The sequence below is a fragment of the Pongo pygmaeus genome, chromosome 1 (genome assembly GCF_028885625.2).
Source record: "Pongo pygmaeus isolate AG05252 chromosome 1, NHGRI_mPonPyg2-v2.0_pri, whole genome shotgun sequence".
Lineage (NCBI taxonomy): Eukaryota > Metazoa > Chordata > Mammalia > Primates > Hominidae > Pongo > Pongo pygmaeus.
In genome coordinates, this window is record NC_072373.2 from 85,278,583 (window position 1) to 85,298,384 (window position 19,802).

The 19,802-nt window shown below is 41.2% G+C and overlaps 1 protein-coding gene across 5 annotated transcripts in view; it reads right to left on the minus strand.

The window, feature by feature from the left end:
• Positions 1-1,990: 1,990 nt before the first annotated feature.
• PBX1 (PBX homeobox 1) overlaps positions 1,991-19,802 on the minus strand; it is a 291,950-nt gene continuing 274,138 nt past the window's right edge. For 3 of the 5 annotated variants that reach the window (XM_054482550.2, XM_063649429.1, XM_054482567.2), the window contains one exon: positions 1,991-7,234. In XM_054482550.2, the coding sequence (XP_054338525.1) occupies positions 7,142-7,234 (93 nt within the window). In that variant the 3' untranslated portion in view covers positions 1,991-7,141. The remainder of the gene's footprint in view (positions 7,235-19,802) is intronic. The other 2 variants (XM_063649436.1, XM_063649432.1) reach the window with 1 other exon arrangement.

The window sequence follows — 19,802 nt, forward strand, 5'->3', positions numbered from 1 at the left end:
TTAGACCTACACTTTACCATACTCTTCAAGATGACTGCTGGCTGCCAGACTTGATTCTTCCAGCTAGCAGTAAACATGTCAGTGTGACCCGAAGATGGCAACAAGGTGGCCCTAACGTACTGCAGCTCTCCCTTCCTAATGACCACAGGCTTGGTGCTAAGGCAAGCTAGAAAACAACATTTGGAGAACGTTGGAAAAAAGGGGTTGTTTCTCTCGCATTCTTACATTTCCATAGAGGTGGAGACTTCTGTTTCCTCTACTTTAAGCGGGCAATATTGGATTGGACATCTCTGGCCCCTGTTAAATCCCTCTCTTGATCTTCTTTGTGAAGAGTAATCAAGCCAAGTGTGGAATGCTGACATGGTAATGTCTCTACTGAAAGTGTGTCCAGTCAATGAAACAGCTATATATGGGCTTGTCTTTTGCTCTTCCTTACCCATCACTAGGTGTGATGGAGACAGTCAGCTGTCCACAACGTTACTGTGTGCAATTGTTCCCAGGAAGTGGCTGCCTAGCCAGGGACTACTTTTCTAATCCCCACGCCTACCCCTAACCCTTGCATTTAGGAATATGAATGGAAGGGAAGTCTTGGTCAAGGCTTTCAAGAAGCGGGTGGGCCTTCTTCACACCCTTTCCCTTCTGTGGACTAGATGTGAAAAGCTATAGATTCTTGGAGGATGGATGAGCCACAAAGTAGAAGCAGCTAGATCCCTGAATTACTTCAAGGAGAGGCAATGACCAGGGACATTTGCCTTAGGCTATACCCTAAGTGAGAAATAGCTTGTGTTGCATTTGAGGCAGTATACATTTTTGGTCTGTTTGTTACATCTATTTAGTACCGCTCTAAGCGATACACTAGGTGGGTGAGTTAGACCCTAATTTTACATGCAATTGAAAAAGGAAGTCATCGGAGCCTGCTTGCTCCCATAAGTATATTCCAATGTTTAGATTTGAAGAGCGAACACGAATCCTCCATTTTGGCTTCTGGTGACATTCACCAACTCAACATTAGCAGATAGCTGTAAACTTTGGAGGCCAATGGGCACTTAGCTTGTCCATTAATAAAAATGATTATTTGATTCCCATAGGCTGGGGATGCTTTGATCTAGTTTCTATCACTTAGAATCGTGATTGGGATAAGTGATTGTTACCTCAACTTTCAATACATACTCGTCTCATAGAGGATTTGGACAGAGCCTCATAGGAGAGCTACAGCATGAAAATGAGAATGTAATGCATGTGATGGCCCTAGAGTAACATGTCAAAAGCCAGACAAGGAGTTCCATCCCACTCTATGGATGCGAAGATGGTGTTAAAGACTTGGGCACAGACTTAGGTGCGGAGGCCTGGTGTTCCAGCTAGAACACTGGGGACACCACACTCTGTAACACTTCGAAACCTCAAAGGTCAGGGGTTCAATATGAGTGCAGACTACTGGAAGAGAGATGCTTCTTTGGGATGGTAGGCATAACAGATGGTAGAGATGCACATCTGTTGGGAGTAACATCTATCACACTCCTGAAAGCCCACAACTGGGTATTATTTGTAACCTAGATTCCTTCCCCTGAAATATCTCTTGGGAACCACAATTTTTCTTATGACCAGATCACAGCAGACAAAGAGAAGAAAAGGAGAATCACTGGGCAAACAGCCATGACTTAGGAACATAGAATTTATTACGGAAAATACTCCTGGCATTTCTTTGAACTGGTGCTTGGTGGATGGCTGCCAGTTGCAAGCAGACAAGATGGGGTGCTCTGTCCCTCTGTAATACAGCTATTGTTTACCCACAAATGATCTTTTCTTCCTTCCTTCTTATTTCCTGAGTGAAGAAGGTGGTCCATAAGGTCTCTGCCCCACCATCATAGTATGTAGACCTTTCAGTGATTAGGGCAACAGTTTAAACCATAATCTATACTAATGCAGGCCTAGTTTGGGGAAAGAGAAGTTGCCAGCATGTAAGAAAAGAAATGTGCACAAAATACAAGTATTTTTTTTTTTTGCAACAAAAGAAACTATTTATTTGGAATATGCATTACCAGTACAAATTAGGAGACTGTAAAACCTACACCGTGTTAGTATCATTAGAGAACACAAAAGTTCAGTTGGAATCAAAAGGGACAGAAGCCTGTGCTCTCACAGAAGCAGAAAAGCTTAAACTTTCAAAACCAAAACAGAGCAGAGCTTTGCAGGTTTATATTCTGAATAATAAGAAAAGGGGAGGGGTAGGGGGAGAATAAAACCAACAACCAAAGGAAAGCATTTCAAAATGAAAATGCCAAAGAAAAGAATAAGAGAGAAAAGGAGAAAAACATTGAATGTTTTATTTATTTTAACAAAAGAAAAAAAAGTTTACAAAAAATAAAAGATTCCAGGAAGCTTTGAGCTAGGGATTGAAAGCATAAAGGTGATGTGAAAAGCTCATCATTATTTTGTTATGACTTCAAGAGTGCAAGTGTTCAGGTAGAAATATTTCCTAAAGTGTTGCTCCACAATTCTGCATTCTTTCTTTACTTTTCTTGCTTAAGTTCTGACCACTTTCTGAACATAATTTGTTGAATAATGGCATATAAAATGAAATTTTTTCCGGATAATATGGCTTTCTTTTTTCCTCTAATAAAAACATTCCAAATCAAGCCAGTTTTGCAATTTGCTTTAAGCAGCTGCCCAAGTCAGAGGTTACTAAGAGGTGTACTCTGTGAAGTAAACAACCTCTTAGCATTAAAACTACAGCATTGAGCCTGGCCCAGTATCTCATTAACTCTTCATCCAAAACCAGGACTCAGCTGGCAGACTGGCCCCAAGGACTGCTTCCTGCATGTAGTTTTCTTAGCCAATGGTGCCCATCATACCAGCATCTCCTGCGGGACTCTCCCGGAAGAAAAGGCCTCTCTAGTTGGAAGAGGCCTCATGGAATGTAGCTATTAATTAGGGAGAAATAAAACAAAGTATACTTGGCTGTGACAATCAGAATCAAAAACGGCAAAAACCTTTTCTGATAGCATAAAAAGTTCCCTTGGACTAAATGTTTTGTATTTTTAAAAGGCTAAAAGGAGAAGCGTGTCCCTGATTTTATTTTTCTCCGGGACTGCATGCGTGTCACACTCTCTGGAAATGCAGGTGAGCAATGAGACATCAACATGGGCTTGATCTTTGCTTTTGGCATTAACTGAATTCCGAAGCAAAGTAGAAGAACAAGCCTACTTGTTCTTACTACTCTGCCCAAGTCATCTTTTCACATCACCTTGTATACATATTGAAGAAAAACAGCAAGATCATAATCCTGACAATTAAAAAAACCCCCCCAATAAACAAACCAAAAATAACACAAAACAAAACATTTTTTTTTTTTTGTATTTTTAAGAGCAAGAATAAAGAAAAGAAAAGAATTTATTTCTGGGTCTCAAAGTTAATAAACATAATAATGTGTTAGGTTGTACCTATTATGCTCACTATTCCAACCTTTTTTTTTTTTTAGTTTACAAAATGAATTACTGTCACTTTTAAACATTGTGAAACAAGAAATGGATGTGCACAACTCGACACTTTTCTAGCATTCTTGAACTAATTCACAAATGCAAGAAAATAAAAGAAAAATGAGGGAAATGATGAATGTAGGTAGTTTGGTGTTAAAAACTACTGCAGGAATGATGCGCATTGTCACAGAAAGAAGAGGGGAAATTCCCCATCCTGTTTTGCGTGCTATGAGGGTCATTTTTAAAATTTTTATTATAAACACTATTAAATTCAGACCGCTTTTTTGGTTTTTTTTTCTTTATCTGAATATACAAGAACATTCATTATCAAATGTTCATCATCAATACTACAAAGAACGAGACACAAGTCGCAAGAAACAATGGAAAATGTTAATAAAGCTGAAAGAATCGTTGAGTATTTTTTTGTTTTTTTTAAAGTTTTTTTTAAATTTGAGTTTCTGTAGTTTCATCTTTTTTGGTATCGAAGTCAGGTTTTTCTGGGCAGAAAAACAAAAAGCAGGGAAGAGACAGACAGAGAGAGAAAGATGTGTGAGAAAAGACAACCAGCAAATAAAGAATCACCACCATAGCAAAATAAAACATAAATTCAAAGAAGGTGCCACTTAGCAAATGTACTGCACGGGCGTCAATTCCACGCCAGGGGGAGGAGGAATTAGGGATGAAAAGTAGGAGATAAGGAAGAGTTACAAGGTAAGCAAACCCAGGGTCTAGTATCGTTTCTCAGGGGAAATTCGCTGTCGGGGAAAATGGAGCACTCCCACATCTATTAGAAATGAAGAAATCCTGGGGTGCATCTTGCTATCTGTAGGACTGGCCTCATGTGAATTCCCAGGAAGCTGTGTTTCCAGAGGCATGCTCTTTCCAAACCCATCCTGCTGCTCTCAGTGTTCTCCTCCTTCGCCTAATGTGGACAGATCTCACGGATGCCACGTTGGAAGTCGGAAGTGATAGTGGGCTTGCAGGGGGCGCCGGGGGAGGTGCTGGGTATAGAGAAGACTAAGTGAAATGCTGGTTGGGGAAAATGCTGTGAAAGGTGATCATCAGTGAAAACTACTGCCCGGAGAGAAACTGCCTGTGCAAATGTAGCACTGTTCTGATCTTTTGCATTAACTTAACATGGCAATTATTCAGGCCACATCTGGAGTCACTCTTCTTGTTTCCAAGAGAATCTTTTTGTCTCTCTTTTGTAATTTGCCCTAAGTCAAGCAAATGTGATTCAACCATGTTCTTGTGTGGGTAGTTTCATTATATTCCTGCCACTAAGATGGAGTTCTCCACTGATTCTAATCACTATGAAGTTGTCACAAAAATGCTCCTTCTAGGCATCTGTTCTGATCAGGGCAGAAGTTAGTAGACACAACCTTTCTAGTGCCTTTTAGTCATCAAGGCATAATTTCATTTTGCTAAATATTCAGTTTTTGCATTTCCTTCAAATACACATTCCCTCGAGTTTCTTCAGTGGCACCCCCTGCTCCCCTGAGCACACCCAGTGTTTTCTATTCATGACTGTAGTGCTAAGCAGAATTTCCATGTTCTTGCTACCTGCCCATTCTCACCCCTCAGGGTCTCATACTTCTCCCTGGAAGCCTCCCAGGCAGTCAGTGTGACAGGGACCAAGTATGTACAAGGCAACATATTGGGTTCAAGTGCCAACTAAGAGAACCAGGGCCTGTTTTTCTAGTTTGGAAGTTTTTCTTTATCCTAAGAAACCAGACAGACCAAAACCAAGAAGATCAACAATAACTCTTCTCTTTGTCATCGTGGTGATGACATCAAGGTACTGATATTAACCAGAAATTACAACAAGAAACTCATTTATTGTCCCTAGATGGCATGAACCCGTTTATTTCAGGGACACTACTTCCCTTGACTTCACATTTACAGATTGGATATGAATAAAATCAACTTCTTCAGTCTCTCACAAGCCTCTTAGTAAGTCAGGCATAACAGTTCCTGTCTCACAGATGAAGAAAATGAGGCACCAAAATTTTTGACCACCTCCCACTTAATCAAGTGATAGAGCTGCCATCTTTATAGCTGGTAGGGTTGGCTATGAAGATGGTGAACTCAGGTGACTTTTGAGAATAGCTTTCATGTACATGCTATTTTCTCACGTATTTTTAGTACACGCTGTGTTCCCAGGGAATAAAAATCACTGTGATGATTTCAATGAAAACATTACCTTCCCTTTCCCCATGATTCTCAGGTCCTCAAATGAAGCTAGCAAAAGTTCACATGAGCCACGTTCTTACACAACTCTTTCCTCCAGAGCAATAGGTTGGGACCAAGAACATAGTGTGGTATAACATTTTGGAAAATTAATACAGTGTGCCTAATATAAAATAAAAAATGAAACAGAACCAAGTCCATTAAAGACATTGTAAGTACTGTATGTGGCTCCCTGAGTGCTCCAGAGGTGGTGGGAACAAGAGTAGTTTACACTGGAAACCTGGTCTTCCTCATGATCAGGTCCTGTGTATGCCATTCTGCTAAGTGCATGCTAGTGGGCCTGCAGGTCCTGGAAGCCCCAGACACATACTGCTTCTCTGTGTCAGTGACCTTCACTTAGAGTCACTAATTCCCTCTCTCGGGCTCATAAGGTATAGTGCTACAGTTATTAATGTAGGTAATTGTATATGGCATCTTGGGAAAGCGAAGATGTGAGATGGTGCATGTGCCTACATGTGCATGAACGTGTGTGTCTATGAAGGCATAGTTGAGGTTGAAGGGTTTCAGGATAAGAACTTTCTATTCCTTGCTGATGCATTCATCACCATGCCTAACTCAGCCCCAGTTTTGCAATAGGTTCTAAATACTGCTTTCTGAGTGTTGAATGGTCTCCAAAGACTGTGCCTCTGAAACTGAGAGCTGTTGCTAGCAGGATAAGAAAGGCTGTAGGAATGCTCCACCCGCTGTTCCCGTGTCCTTCCCTGCTGCCTGACTTCCTGCCCGGGAACCAACCTAGTGGAGATGAAACTGAAACATGTGGCACCTTTAGAATCCCAGCTATGACAGTCCCCAGTGAATAGCTGGGGCTAGGAAGGAAGAGGAGGAAAGTGTTCCAATCAGTACTGTCCCCAGGGAGGAAGAGCAAGAGGAAGCAGGGAGGCCTGGAATGAGTAGGGCAATGTGGCGTATTCCTGCTAAGAGGTAGTGAGAGTAATAAGAGAAACAGAGAGGGATTGCCTGTTAACATAGGGAGTGAGGGATTCGAGTGAGGTAAATTTGGCTCCTCAAACCACCAGCATGAAAACGTACAAACACTTTTATTATTTTCTTTGTAGTTTTTTTCCTCTTTAAATTCCTCTAATTGTTGAAAATATCCTTCAGTGATATGAGAGAGGGCAGGGACCCCGGGAGTCTAGGACAGAGGCACAGGGGCAGGGAAGATGACGAAAACCAGGCTGACAGCTGGAGGCAGGGAAGGGTGGCTTCTACCCAGAAAAAAAAGGGAAGAGAGTATAAAGAAGTGTCCAGATTGGCTGAAATAGCATCCCAAAGAAGAGAAGAGAAGGAGACTCTTATTGTGTTTGCTGATTGCTTCGACCTCCAGTCTGACCGCTTCAGCGTTGGGAGAGAAACCCTCCCTCCTGCCCCTGCCCCAACTGGGGCACAGGGTCAGCCGGGATGCGATTGCTGGGAGATCAGTTGGAGGTATCAGAGTGAACACTGCCAGGGCCTTCTGTAGGGGAGGTCACTGATGAAGGGGTGGTAGCATCCTGCCAACCTCCATTAGCCTAGAAGGGAAAAAGGGAGAGAAGTCAGTCCTCTGAGATTGGGTGGCTGTTTTCAGCAGACAATGACAATGAGGAATCTTGTGTAAAGGACCTAGCACAGTGCCTGGCACATGGAGACACTCATCAAATGGGCAACTATTACTGTGGGTGATAATATTGCCCCCACCCTCAAATAAGTTTGGGTCCTCCCAGTGAGCCTCTGGATACGATGTTAATACCTCCCACTAGTATGATGTGTTTATACTTCTCAAAGACTCTGTAATTAAGTCCCAGCCAGCAATGAAATGACAGCTGTCCTGCAGGTCAAGAGACTCAAGGTTTTGATTCTGAATCTGGCAACAACTAGCTAATGTCAATGGTAAGGCACCTTCACCTATTTGACCTTAGTCTTCCTTTTTGAAAAATAAGAAGGTTGGCTCAAATGCTTTCCAGGGTTCTTTCTGACTCTGGGTGTCCCATGTATTTATGGGATTCCAGGTATTTGTTCTACACAAGGCTCTATACTAGACGCTCATGGGTATATAATGATAAGTGAGATGTAGTTCATGTGTTCAAGAAGGGAGATAAGCCCATGAATGAACTATAAATCAAGGCAGAACCTAATAAATGGTAGAGTCCCACTGTTATGAAGTTTCAAATGAAAACAATATCACATTTTGTTGCAACATCAGGAAATACTTCATAGAGGGAGCACTCTTTGAGGTGAGTTTTGAAAAGTACAGAGGGTAATTCAGGTGACTATAACAGATACAACAATGGTGCCAAGGCCATAAGGACTGGTCTTTGTGAATATATCCAGAGAGGTGGTGAGATGGGAAGGTATAGGCTTGATCAGTATTTGGAGATCATTTTACAAGACTCTAGATCCAAGAGCATCCCAACAATAAAACTGTTAAAACTGTTCTAAAAAAAAAATCTGTTTAGTAACCACCCCTTTCAAAAAAATCCCAGCACTAAAATAGTTGAAGAATGCTTTGCTATAGTGGTTAATTCGTGATGCATAATTCATGATTGCTTATGTGTTTTAAAGCATTGAAATATAAGTGTGCTAAAATGCCTTTCCCCCCTTCAATTACCATGTTCCTTTGTAGTTCATGTTGAACAGATCAGGTCTGAGACATCCCTGGTAAAATGTTTTCTATTGTACTATCCTCTCATTCTCTGAAAGATTTGGAGGAGATGGGGCAGGTATTATTGTTGCTGTTTGGGAGGGACCACCACTTCAACTCTTGCATACTCCATGGCACCTGGAGAGTGCCTGGCACTTGATAGATGCTAGAAATGTCTGTTCCCATTTTATTCATAAGAGAGCAGAGGTGCAAGAGAAAAGCAGGTGTTCTGGTTCATGACTGAGAACACAGGCCTCGAGACCTTTGAATTCAGGCTCCATTTTCTCTGCACTTTTCATCCACCTGGCTTTCTTTATCATTGGCTCACCCAAATGATGCTCCAATTTTCCCAGGAAAGCCAGGCTCTTAATTCAAAGCAGCTCCTACCAGTTACTTCAGCATCAGGGGAGGTTTTGTTCACACCTCACTGAAAAGCAGATCTGGATACCAAGAGGGCATCCTGAGCAATGCCAAGAACACTGCTCCCCAATCGTGGGTCAGTGAATAACTGCTCTCAAGTTCCAATCTCCCATCTCCTAACCCAGTCAAGTTGCTCCTCTAACTCCTTTTCTCTGTTGGAGGGCATTTCCCCCTGCTGTTTGTGATAAAGAGATTAGACAGAGAACAATAAGGAGAAAAATTATTCCTTCTTTCATAACAGAAAGCTTTTCCAATTTTTGGGGGCAAAGACTCCATAGTATAACCAGAATCAAGAACAGAATTAATTCAAATTCCTAATGCAAGTCTGCCACAGGGGTGATAATATCGTGGCCTCCCGTCCCAACCAGGGATATAGATTCTGGGGCCATTTTAGGCTGACTAAGAATGGCGGCCACGTTTATTTTTCCCAAAGAAGATCCTTTAATGTCATTTTTTAAAATAAAAATAAGATATACTTACTCGATAATATTTGGGAAATAAGAAAGCATAAAAAACAAAATATACAGCATACACCCATAATCCTACTACTTGGGGAAAATTATTCAGCTTTAATGACACATATAACTACTTTGGTATCTGTTTCTCCTACTCATTTTTATATGTGAATGTTTACCAGATAGATATTTAGATAGATAGATAAGTAGACAGACAGGCAGATAGATAGGTAGGTAGGTAGACAGATAGATAGATAGAGATAGACAGACAGACAGGCAGGCAGGCAGGAGTATATCTGTAGGGGTGGGAGGTAAGAGTCCTACTTTTTAGAGGAAGCACGTCACACTGGGGAATGCAGCAGATTCCCGAGATAAGGAAATCTGGATTTCCAAAGCACAAAGATATTTGGAAACAAAGTGTTTCAGGAATAAAAATGACGCGGCAGTATAGAAATTTAAGAAAACATGACAGAAGTTTTTAAGTACAATGTCATGAAGTAGAGTAAAATTCTGGTAAAAAAAAACAAAACAAAACAAAAAAGGCATGTATCTTAGAATCACCCTGGTATAAAATAAGCAGATAAGGAAGCTCTACGAAAGCAGTGAGCCTACATGTCATAGCACATGGAACAATGGAGTTCTATTACATTGCTCACAAATCACCACTCTATCATTTAGCCATGCCATAATTCCATTAAGATAACAATAAGTGGTGCAAAAAATGAAGCCATTAGTAAAGAAAATTAGTTCTGTGGTGTTTCATTAAGAAGGAATTGACAAGGCATTCCATATTGCCCAGAAGGTTCTGGGAGACTTCTTCTTGAGTCATCCCAGACCTGAAATAACTCAAATAGTAAAAATTTGATCTCTTTTCTTTAAAAAGTTCTGTTTTCTCAGACCAGCGTATAAGATGTCAGGGGGTACAGAGAACCCACAGATGGGAGAAACGGGAATTATTTCGAGCTAATCTCAAAACCAGCATTATATTATTCTAGTTGGCCTAGTGAGGAATATATAAAACCTTCTAGCTAAAAGAAATACATTAAACAAAACCTCTTTCACTCCCCTTTTTTCCACTCGCCCTCCAACCATAAACATGCACACAGATACATACACACACACACACACACACACACGCATGCTCACATCTGGTGACCATCCATCCCAGTTTGCCCAGGACTTTCCCATGTTAGTACCTAAAGTCTCAGATCCCAGTAGACCTCTACAGCCTGGGCAAAATGAGACTTTTGGCCACCCTATTCCAGGATATGCCAGCTATGACCTCCCACTTCTTACCAAATTTAGGACATTGTAGCCTATATGGTTTAAGTTAGAGAAACACAAATACTTTTTAGAAGAAGCATGTCATGCTGGGGAATGTGGAAGAATTCTTTTCTCTAGAGATGCTTTATAGGACGGTATATTATTTGCTGCTGTTACTGCTAAAACCATCATAAGATAGAAACTGCGAGCAAACTCAACTGGGTTTCCTGTAAATCACTTTGGCTGCTTCAGCTGTATCATTCTAGCTTTAATGGAAGACGTTCAGAGGCTGCACCGTCTTGGGAAACAGCTGACCTCGCTTACTGCCACGTTAACCCTGGGGAGCAATTCCTTCCCTCTACCTCGACTGTGGGTGAATATTAAGTAGGAAACTCCACCTTTGTGTGTTTATTTATCTCTGGGCACAGTGAGAGGAGAGGATGCTTTCATTAACAATTGTGTGGTGGGTGGGGGCGGGGTGGAAAATAAGACTGTTATTTTTATTTTTTCTTTGCACCTCAGCTTCCCTCTCTACTTTCTGATGCAAACAATTCTTTATAATGAACACACTCTTGGAAATGCTAATGTCATAAACCACACTGAGGGTTACAGGGTGGGAGGTAAAATCTGCAAAACCAAAGGTACCCTTTTAATTGCTAAAAACATTTTAGTGGAAGAGTGTCTACATGTGCACTCAGTTTTATATAGGTGATTCTGTGGCCTGTGATGCAACACCTGGGAAGTGTGACCCAATGTAACTTTTAATTCTACCAGATGAAGCCTAAGCCAGCAGAGCAGGCTCAACCTGGAGCTCACCAAGAGAGAAGCTCATAGAACATAAAACTAAGATAAAATACAGCAGGTTCCCAATATAAGAAAATCTGGATTTCCAAAAACACAAAGATATTTGGAAACAAAGTGTTTCAGGAATAAAAATGACTATTTACTCTATGGTCTACCCTAAAGAATTTGGCATATAATTTGATATACACCAAATATTGCTAGAACTTCATCTAAAAGGTAATGCAAAACATGCCTGTCTGAGGAGGTAGAGGGAGCTAGCTCTTGAGCCAAGGATGGGGCAATGGCAGATGGGAAAACCCACGTGGTTTCTCCTGACAGGACACGCGACACAGAATTGCAACCAAAACCCTGCCTTTTCTCTACTACCATCCTTGAACCAGAACGGGGACCACAGGTAGTTGCCTCTCCCTCCCTGTTGTGGATCCAGTACTGCTTTCAGCCCTGAGCAGTGGCTGCTGGGCTGAGAACCACCTGCCCCATCTCCTCTTTTTCCCACTCTTCCTCTGCGATTACCTTAGCAGCATACCGTTGATGCAGAGAATTCATCACCTGATGTGACAGCCCAAGCAAGCCTGGCACTAAGAAAATCTCATTTGCAACCCAGAAATACGCTGAGGTGCCACAAACCAGCTGATGTCAGCACAGAGTGGAGCTAGATCTGCATATGGGCCAGATGCCATTACTAGAGATGCCTTTGGCGTGGGTGAGGAGCTGCACGTGCTCCAGCCCCTCAATCACCCAGTCACTGTTGGGAACGGCCGGGAAGAAAAACAGAGACACGGATGCATCCTCTTTCCCTCTCTATGCAAGCACACACAGAGCCACTATATATCAGGGAGACATCAGCTCACACAGTAGAGGTCACATCCTAGATTCATCATTCTTCTATCAAGCTAGAAGAAATATGTCTTCCTGATATGCTTAACACTTTCCTAAGATTACACAGACAGCACTTTGAAAAGATGCTATTGGAAAGCCCCCTTAGGGACGTCAAAAGATTCAAAATTTCCTGGGGAATTTTACAGTGGAAAACAGATCCAGGCCTGGTCTGGGTATTCCTCCAGTCCTATCTCTAGCTGCCACCAGAGCTATCTTTCAAAAGTGTCATTCTGTGCATGTCATCTCCTGTTGAAATCTTCAATGGCTACCCACTGGCCTCAAGATGAGGTTCAATGTCCTCAGCAGGTCTGCCGCAGCCTTGATCTTGCTTACTTCCCCTATCAACACAAGTATTTACATTCCCATGAATTTCCCAGGACAGAGCAGCCATCTCATGCCTGCTTCTTTCCCCTTGAATGCCGTGCCCTCACTCCTCCAATTACATCTCACTCACACCTTGGCTGCTTTGTAAGACTGAATTTGAATATCTTTGCACATCCATCTGTCCCCTGGCCATGTTTTTTGTTTCTTCCTCCTGCAGGCCCCCAGTTCTATGTATGTGCCTCTGTCACAGCACATGTGCTGCTGTATTGTGTGTGTTCCTTCACATGTCGGTTTCACCTACCCGACCATAAAAGCAAGGCTGTGGAATTTATCTTTTATTCCAAAGTGCCCACCACAGTGCCCGACACATCACCGATTTTGATAAATGTTTCTTGGAGAGGCATAGGACAAAGTAAAGAAACACTTGGTGGCACTGTGACATCCATCCTCCAACATGGGCATGGAGAGACATATGGCATCATATCCCTGACCTCCATAATTCATTCCAACTATATGTAAATAGCTATGTACACCTAGAAAATATTCAAAAGACAGAGCAGAAGCACTGCCAAGTTTCTGGGTAACTTTAATATTCAGGCAGTGAACGTTTCTCTTACTAAACTGGCATCAGGGAGATTTGGTGCTTCATAGCTTATCCCAAACAAGCAATGATAATTAATATTTATACTGTTTTGTTTTGCGTTTAGGGAAAGCAATTGAGAAGGACACTGGAACCTGACAGTTGCAGTGCCACAGCTTAGCACACCATCTTAACAATGAGTGTTCTTCAGAAAGGCACGAGAAGGAAGACAACCCATCCTGCATCTGTATCCCAGTTACCACCCTGAGCACGGTGGGAATTGCAAAAATGCAAAACAGACATAGTCTCCTAATGGCCTGTTGCATCCTTGAGCCCCTATCTTTTCTCTCTCTGGTGTGAGACCCATATACAGATTCAGCTTCCCTCTTAGGATCTAGGAATGACATTGCCAGATAAAATATGGGATGCCTTGTTACACTGTAATTTTATAAGTATATCCCATGCAGTATTTCCATTTGCTAAATCTGGCAATCCTATATGGGAATAACATGTGCTCTCAGACAGAAGAAATTTTCTTCTGGCATAATTTGGTAACATAGGTAACTCAGAATCAATTTTGCTGCTTGTCTTACTTGGACATTTTGCATCAGTATCTTCATACAGGAACTTCTTTCTTGTGGTTGAGACCATCTCTGCCAAGCTTATGCCTAGCTTTGCTTAATTTTCTGCTATTTATTACAGTTCCTTAAAGACCGAGAAAGTGACTTGCTCTTATTATTGGAATACTGCTTTGGAACCTCAGCTCACCAACTACTACCTGCCATCATACTTCCCAGAAGCCAATCCTCTGCTTGGATTTCCTCATGCTGCTGACTCTAGGATTCCTGTTTCCATGGTCCTTTGACTGCTGGGGTATCCTCTCTAATTGCCACCTACCACTAGGTCACCCCCTGGTGGCTTCACATCAATGCTACACCACCACACCCCTCTCTAGTTTGGCTCCCATCAAGCCTCTTGAATCCTGAGATCTTGTTTATAGGTCTCTATGTTCAGAAAGATTAGCAGTGCAATGCAATCAGCCATTCCTGGTGGAGAATAGAAATCCTTGCTGCAAAGACTTTTGTAGTTTACGCTGCTGCAAAGAAATAATAATTTTTCATTGTCAAAGTGAGAATCCTTCCTTTACTGTACGGAGAAATCAAGTGAGAGGATTTTTTTGCCTTTGCCTGTCTATCTCCTCTGGTCTCTACAAATCCGTGTCATCTTTCAAGGCCCAGCTTGAGAGTCACCTCCTTCTTGTAGGTTTCTTCAAGGCACGCATCACCCATGTCTCTAGCCTCTAATACCACTGACTTACTGATCCTTCATTTTGACATTTAAAACTACATGCAACTTTTATTTATCATTTAAAATCTCCAAGTGAGCACCATATGTTTTTGGCTGTAATCACTTAGTTTTTAATTACGTAAATATGTATTCAGTGCCCACTTGTGCTACATACTGGGCATACAGTGGTTGATAAAATAAGTTTAAAAAATCTTGTTTCTGCTCTCAAGGAGTTTACTGTTTTGCAGGAAATTGACATTTGCTATATTATCAAAATAATGTATACATATTCTAGATGGCAATAAGTGCTAGGAGACAGTACAAAAGAGGGACCTCACTTGGGCTTACGGAAAATCAGCCTGAAGGTGAAAAGAAAACAGACAAGCCAAGAGTGGGGCAAAGAGAAGCCTTTCCAGAGTCTCCAAGGGACTCAAAGAAGGCCGGAAAGAATGGAACAGAGGAGAACAGTGGTGAGTGAAGCAAGACAGGACCGGAGAGGAGAGGACTTAGCCATGCCCAGACTTGCAGGCTACATGAAGGGCTTTGATATTTATCCTCAATGAGATGGTAAATCATTCAACAACAAGCCATTACAGGACTAGGCTCATGTTTGACACAGCAGCTGCTCAATTAAGCACTTGGTTGAATGGATGGAGAAATGACGGCTTTGAAGCCTTCCCTTGGTGTCTCGTTCCTGTGAATACTGGATGGCTTGGCTGCAGGTGCCCAGCATAACTGCACAGTTATAGGTCCATCTCTTGCTCTGGATCACAAATACACAATGGTACATAAATCTAGTGTGAACTCTTACTCTTACTTCTCAGGAGAGAAAACTAGATCTCAGAACCCAGGATTTGCCAGACTTAGTACTCACTGTCTGCTACTGCTTTTTGGACATTTCAATTTTCAAAAGCTGGGGCTGTGGGACAATGTGTGGGCTCCACATGCGGAGCACGGCTACTTCGGATGCTCACAGCTAAAGGCAGGTGACTCGTGCTCTTCAGTTCACCTTTGGGAATCCCTATGTTGTTTATTAAGATGCTAGAACATATGAATCACAAGACTGGCCTCAGAAAAGTCTGAGGATTCTAATATCTCTTGCTACCAAGCAACAATCCACCTCACCAAACATGGTTTTGAACAAGACAAGCTCTGCTCCTGCAGGGCTATGCTTCTGAGGCTCGACTATGGGTGGCACCATCTTGCCAGTGAATATGGCTTAACTTACACTGGCAAGGCAGAGTTCTGGTCTAAGACCTAAGAGTAAGATGGTATATCTGATCCATGTTCACATGGTATGAAAACAAACTCTCTTGTTACAAGTTACTACCTTGAATTTTATCTTGCATGCACCCTAACTGCTAAGGGGTGCTCAGTCACCAACTGGAAGATTCCATCAACTGTAGCACCATCATAGTGTGCCCTCCTGCCAACATCCTAATGCCACATTATTAAAGTGTGCTTGTATAATACATCAACTCTGAGATCAAGATCTACTCTGGCTCCTTCTTAGCTTTATTCTTTTCTAATGAATCTGTTGCGAAGACCCAGGATTAATAATGCCATATAAGGGATCTGAGACACAGGGGGTGGTTTTAGCTGAGCCTCTCCATAACTCACACAGTATAGGAGATGGTGTGCATTTCCAGGTTTTGGGTTGAGTTGCTTTCCCATTTCTGTTAAAAGTACAAATAGGACAGTTACACATAACGTGTTCATGTCTTACAGACTTAAGGAGTCCTTAGGCTAAATGAACATACAAGAGGCTAAGGCTTGAAGTTTGATTTTCTTACTTTTCCAAAGGCTATCCTGATCTCCTGGCAAAGAAAAGTAAGCTCAGCTTGATTTTAGCTAAACAAAGGTGTCTTAGTGCAGAGAATTCTACTTATATCTGAATAAATAACCTCTGCTCGCACAGCTGCACAAACCAAAACATAAACACACCTCTAAACATCAACAAACAGCATTCGACAACATGCATAATTTCCACATTTATTATATTCACGCAGAGCTGATACGCATTTTGAAGGTACTCATAGTACCTAAAGAATATAGACAGACACACAGATGCTACTTACACTAGAAAAGAGTAGCTACGTAAGACAAGACAGTTATGCTTCCTCATAAAGCTAAACCTAGATAATTCAAGTAAGGGTATTCTTTTTCTTTTTTAAACTCTCAATATAAATTATCTCATTGGCTGACCCTATACAGCCCTGAATTCTTCATTTCATTTTTGTAACCTTTGATTTTGCTTTGGCTTTGTTGACATGACTATTATTTACTAAGGGTACACACAGAGATTGTATATACATCTTAACGGTGAACGGTGGCTACGTATGAAATACACACACAGCCAGTATGTGTGAACCTGCCCTCGTGGGGTAAATTTTGAGGCTATTTACCATCACACAGGAAGCTAAACCCCTTACACTTTTCTGACCATCCAAGAGACAGCAATTACCCCAGATTATCAGACCAACAATGACATGCCGTGTAAAGAGAGACACTGAGCCAACTCCACATCCCAAAGACTGGCATATTCAAGTACACTTAGGACATTAATAGCAATTTACGTGCCATCACTGAGACAAAGCCACAAAGGCTCCGTTGGCAGCCTCTTATTTTGAAGCCTATTATTTGTGGGAGTTACAGGCTATAATCACAACAGAAACTTTCAAAACCCTTATCTTCCGTGACGCACCAAATCTATTTCAGAGCCCTAATTGCTATGTCACCAGAGAGTTTGCTGCTTAATGCACTCAAATGCCATTTAGTGTTTGCAGGGTCATTACAGCTAACAGAAGGGTTAGGGGGAGATATAGTGGGAAGCAGGCCCGGGCTTGGGGGTGGGGGATGCAGACAGAAAATGTTGACAAGAATGTACGAGAACAGGGTGCTAGTATCCATTGTGCCAAATTTACTGATGGGAGGATATTGTTGTTTTTAAAATTCTATTTACTGATGAAATGAAAACAAGAGCTTGAAAACAATCTATGTGCTCAAGAATTTTGAATTCACTTGACACCACCCTAGAAATATTCAGGGGATGCTAGGGGACACCCTCTTTTATTCTGGAATTCTCACCCAAGTGTAAGGGGGTTTGATTTTTTGAAATTTTCCTTTTTTCTTTTTAAAGAGTCCCAGAATCCCTGCAGTAGAAACCTTCCAGCTGTGCTGTGGGCTCAGGAGTCTGCTTTGGCTTTTCTGTACATGTGCTGCTATGGAATAAGATGGGCGGAGCACATGATGGTGACATGTCAAAGTTCAACAACCTAGAAGAATGTGTTATCTTACAGATAGTAAAAGAAACAAGGAGACTGATCGAGCATCCAAAATAAAACATCTAGTCACTCAAAATACCATTTTCTTGACCTAAGTGTAGCAAAGGTCATAAGAGAGCTTTTTTAACAGATGTAACTATTATCTCTTCGACCTGGCTATAAACAAGCCAAGGACTTGTTTATTTGGCTTAGGGTCATACTAGGCCTAGGGCAGATCTCCCCCCAAACTTTTCACTAACATATCTCTAGGTTCTTTTAGAAAATTCTTGGGCACTATTTTACAACCTGAGATTTTTCATAGATCAGAAAAATAGAAAATGTCAAGCTAGTTCAGATTGTAGGGTTAATTAGTTTATTTATTTTAACATCAATAGTGGTATCACCTACAGATCTGCCTTTAGTTTTCCTAGGGCAACAATCCAGCTTTCACTCTGAAGAACTTTACACAGGAATAGGATGAGACTTGGGGCCTTATTCCACAGGAGTCCTCCTCCACTCAGAAATAGAATTTCCTCTATTTACTAAATGCTGGCCAAGTGCAGGAGGATTAATATCCTTATTGTATAAGAGTTCTTAGAAATCAGTAAGAAAAGAGATGAACACTTCCAGAATATACACAAAAGGCCAATAAACATATAAAAAATGTTCAATCGCACTAGCAACCCAAGGGATACAAGTTAAAATAAAAACGAGATGCCATTTAATGATTTGATAATTGACAAAGACTGAAAAACAGTTGAGGGTGTGAGGAAATGGAAACTACCAGAAACTGTTAGTGAGAACCATAAATTAATAGAAGTTCCTAGAAGAAAAGTTTACAATACATCACAAAGACTGTAAACTTATGCATACCCTTTGATCTAGCAATTTCATTTTTAGAAATTTATCCGAGGAAATAACAGAAAATGTGCATTAAATTTTCTGTACTATAAAGCTTACCACCATGTTATTAATAATAGTAAAAAAAAAAAAAAAACCCAAAATCAAAACGTAGCTTAAATGTTCTATGGTATAAATTGATTAAACACATTGTGGACTTTCCCTGTAACAGTTTCCTATGCAGTTATTTAAAGTTATGCTTGAGAAGAATGTTTAATGATATGGAAAATATTCATAACACATTTTTAGTAATATAGGTAGGTAAAAGGAAATGTAACTTTCTTACACCCACATAAAAAACACACTTATACATAAAGTGCTAGAAGGCTATGAGCACAAAGTTAACAGTAAATTTTCTTCTTTGTGGTTTTCCTAGATTCTCCAAATTTTCTACATTAAATATTAATTTGCAATCAGAAAAAAATTTAAAATTTAAACAAAGTATCTGAAGAACTTATGTCTTTGTTTTGTGTTGCCAATATACAGAGCTCATTAGAGAAGAGCAACCAATGCAATTTATAGCCAACCACAGGTCTTAGGAAGAAAGGCTGAGGGAACTCAGACTCTTTTCCCCAGAGAAGAGAAAGTCAGCAAGTGATTTCATAACTCTTTTCAAAATACAACAATTACCTGTGAAGAGTGTTAATAGCTGTTTTTTCCTTTCCATGAAAAATAGGGCTGGCCGGGTATGGTGGCTCACGCCTGCAATCCCACCACTTTGGGAGGCTGAAGTGGGTGGATCACCTGAGGTCGAGTTTGAGACCAGCCTGTCCAACATGGTGAAACCCCGTCTCTACTAAAAAATACAAAAATTAGCCAGGTGTGGTGGGGCATGCCTGTAATCCCAGCTACTTGGGAGGCTGAGGCATGAGAATTGCTTGAACCCAGGAAGTGGAGGTTGCAGTGAGCCAAGATTGTGCCACTGCACTCCAGCCTGGGTGACAGAGTGAGACTCTGTCTCAAAAAAAAAAAAAAAAAAGAAAGAAAGAAAGAAAGAAAGAAAAATAGGGCCAATGGAAATAGGCTAAACAGCAAGATCAAGACGGAGAGCTGCTCAAGAACAGGCATTAGGTCTCCTTTTCATTTTCTTTGCCTTAATGCCCAACACAATTCTGGGTAATAATAAGTCCCAAGAAAATGTCTGCTAAACAAATGAGTGAATGAATGAATTATGGATCAAGCTCAAGGCCACAGAGATAACACCTGCCCCAGAGAAAAGTACGGAAAAGAGAAAAAACAGTAACAGATAACTGAGCTCTGAATACACACACACACACACACACA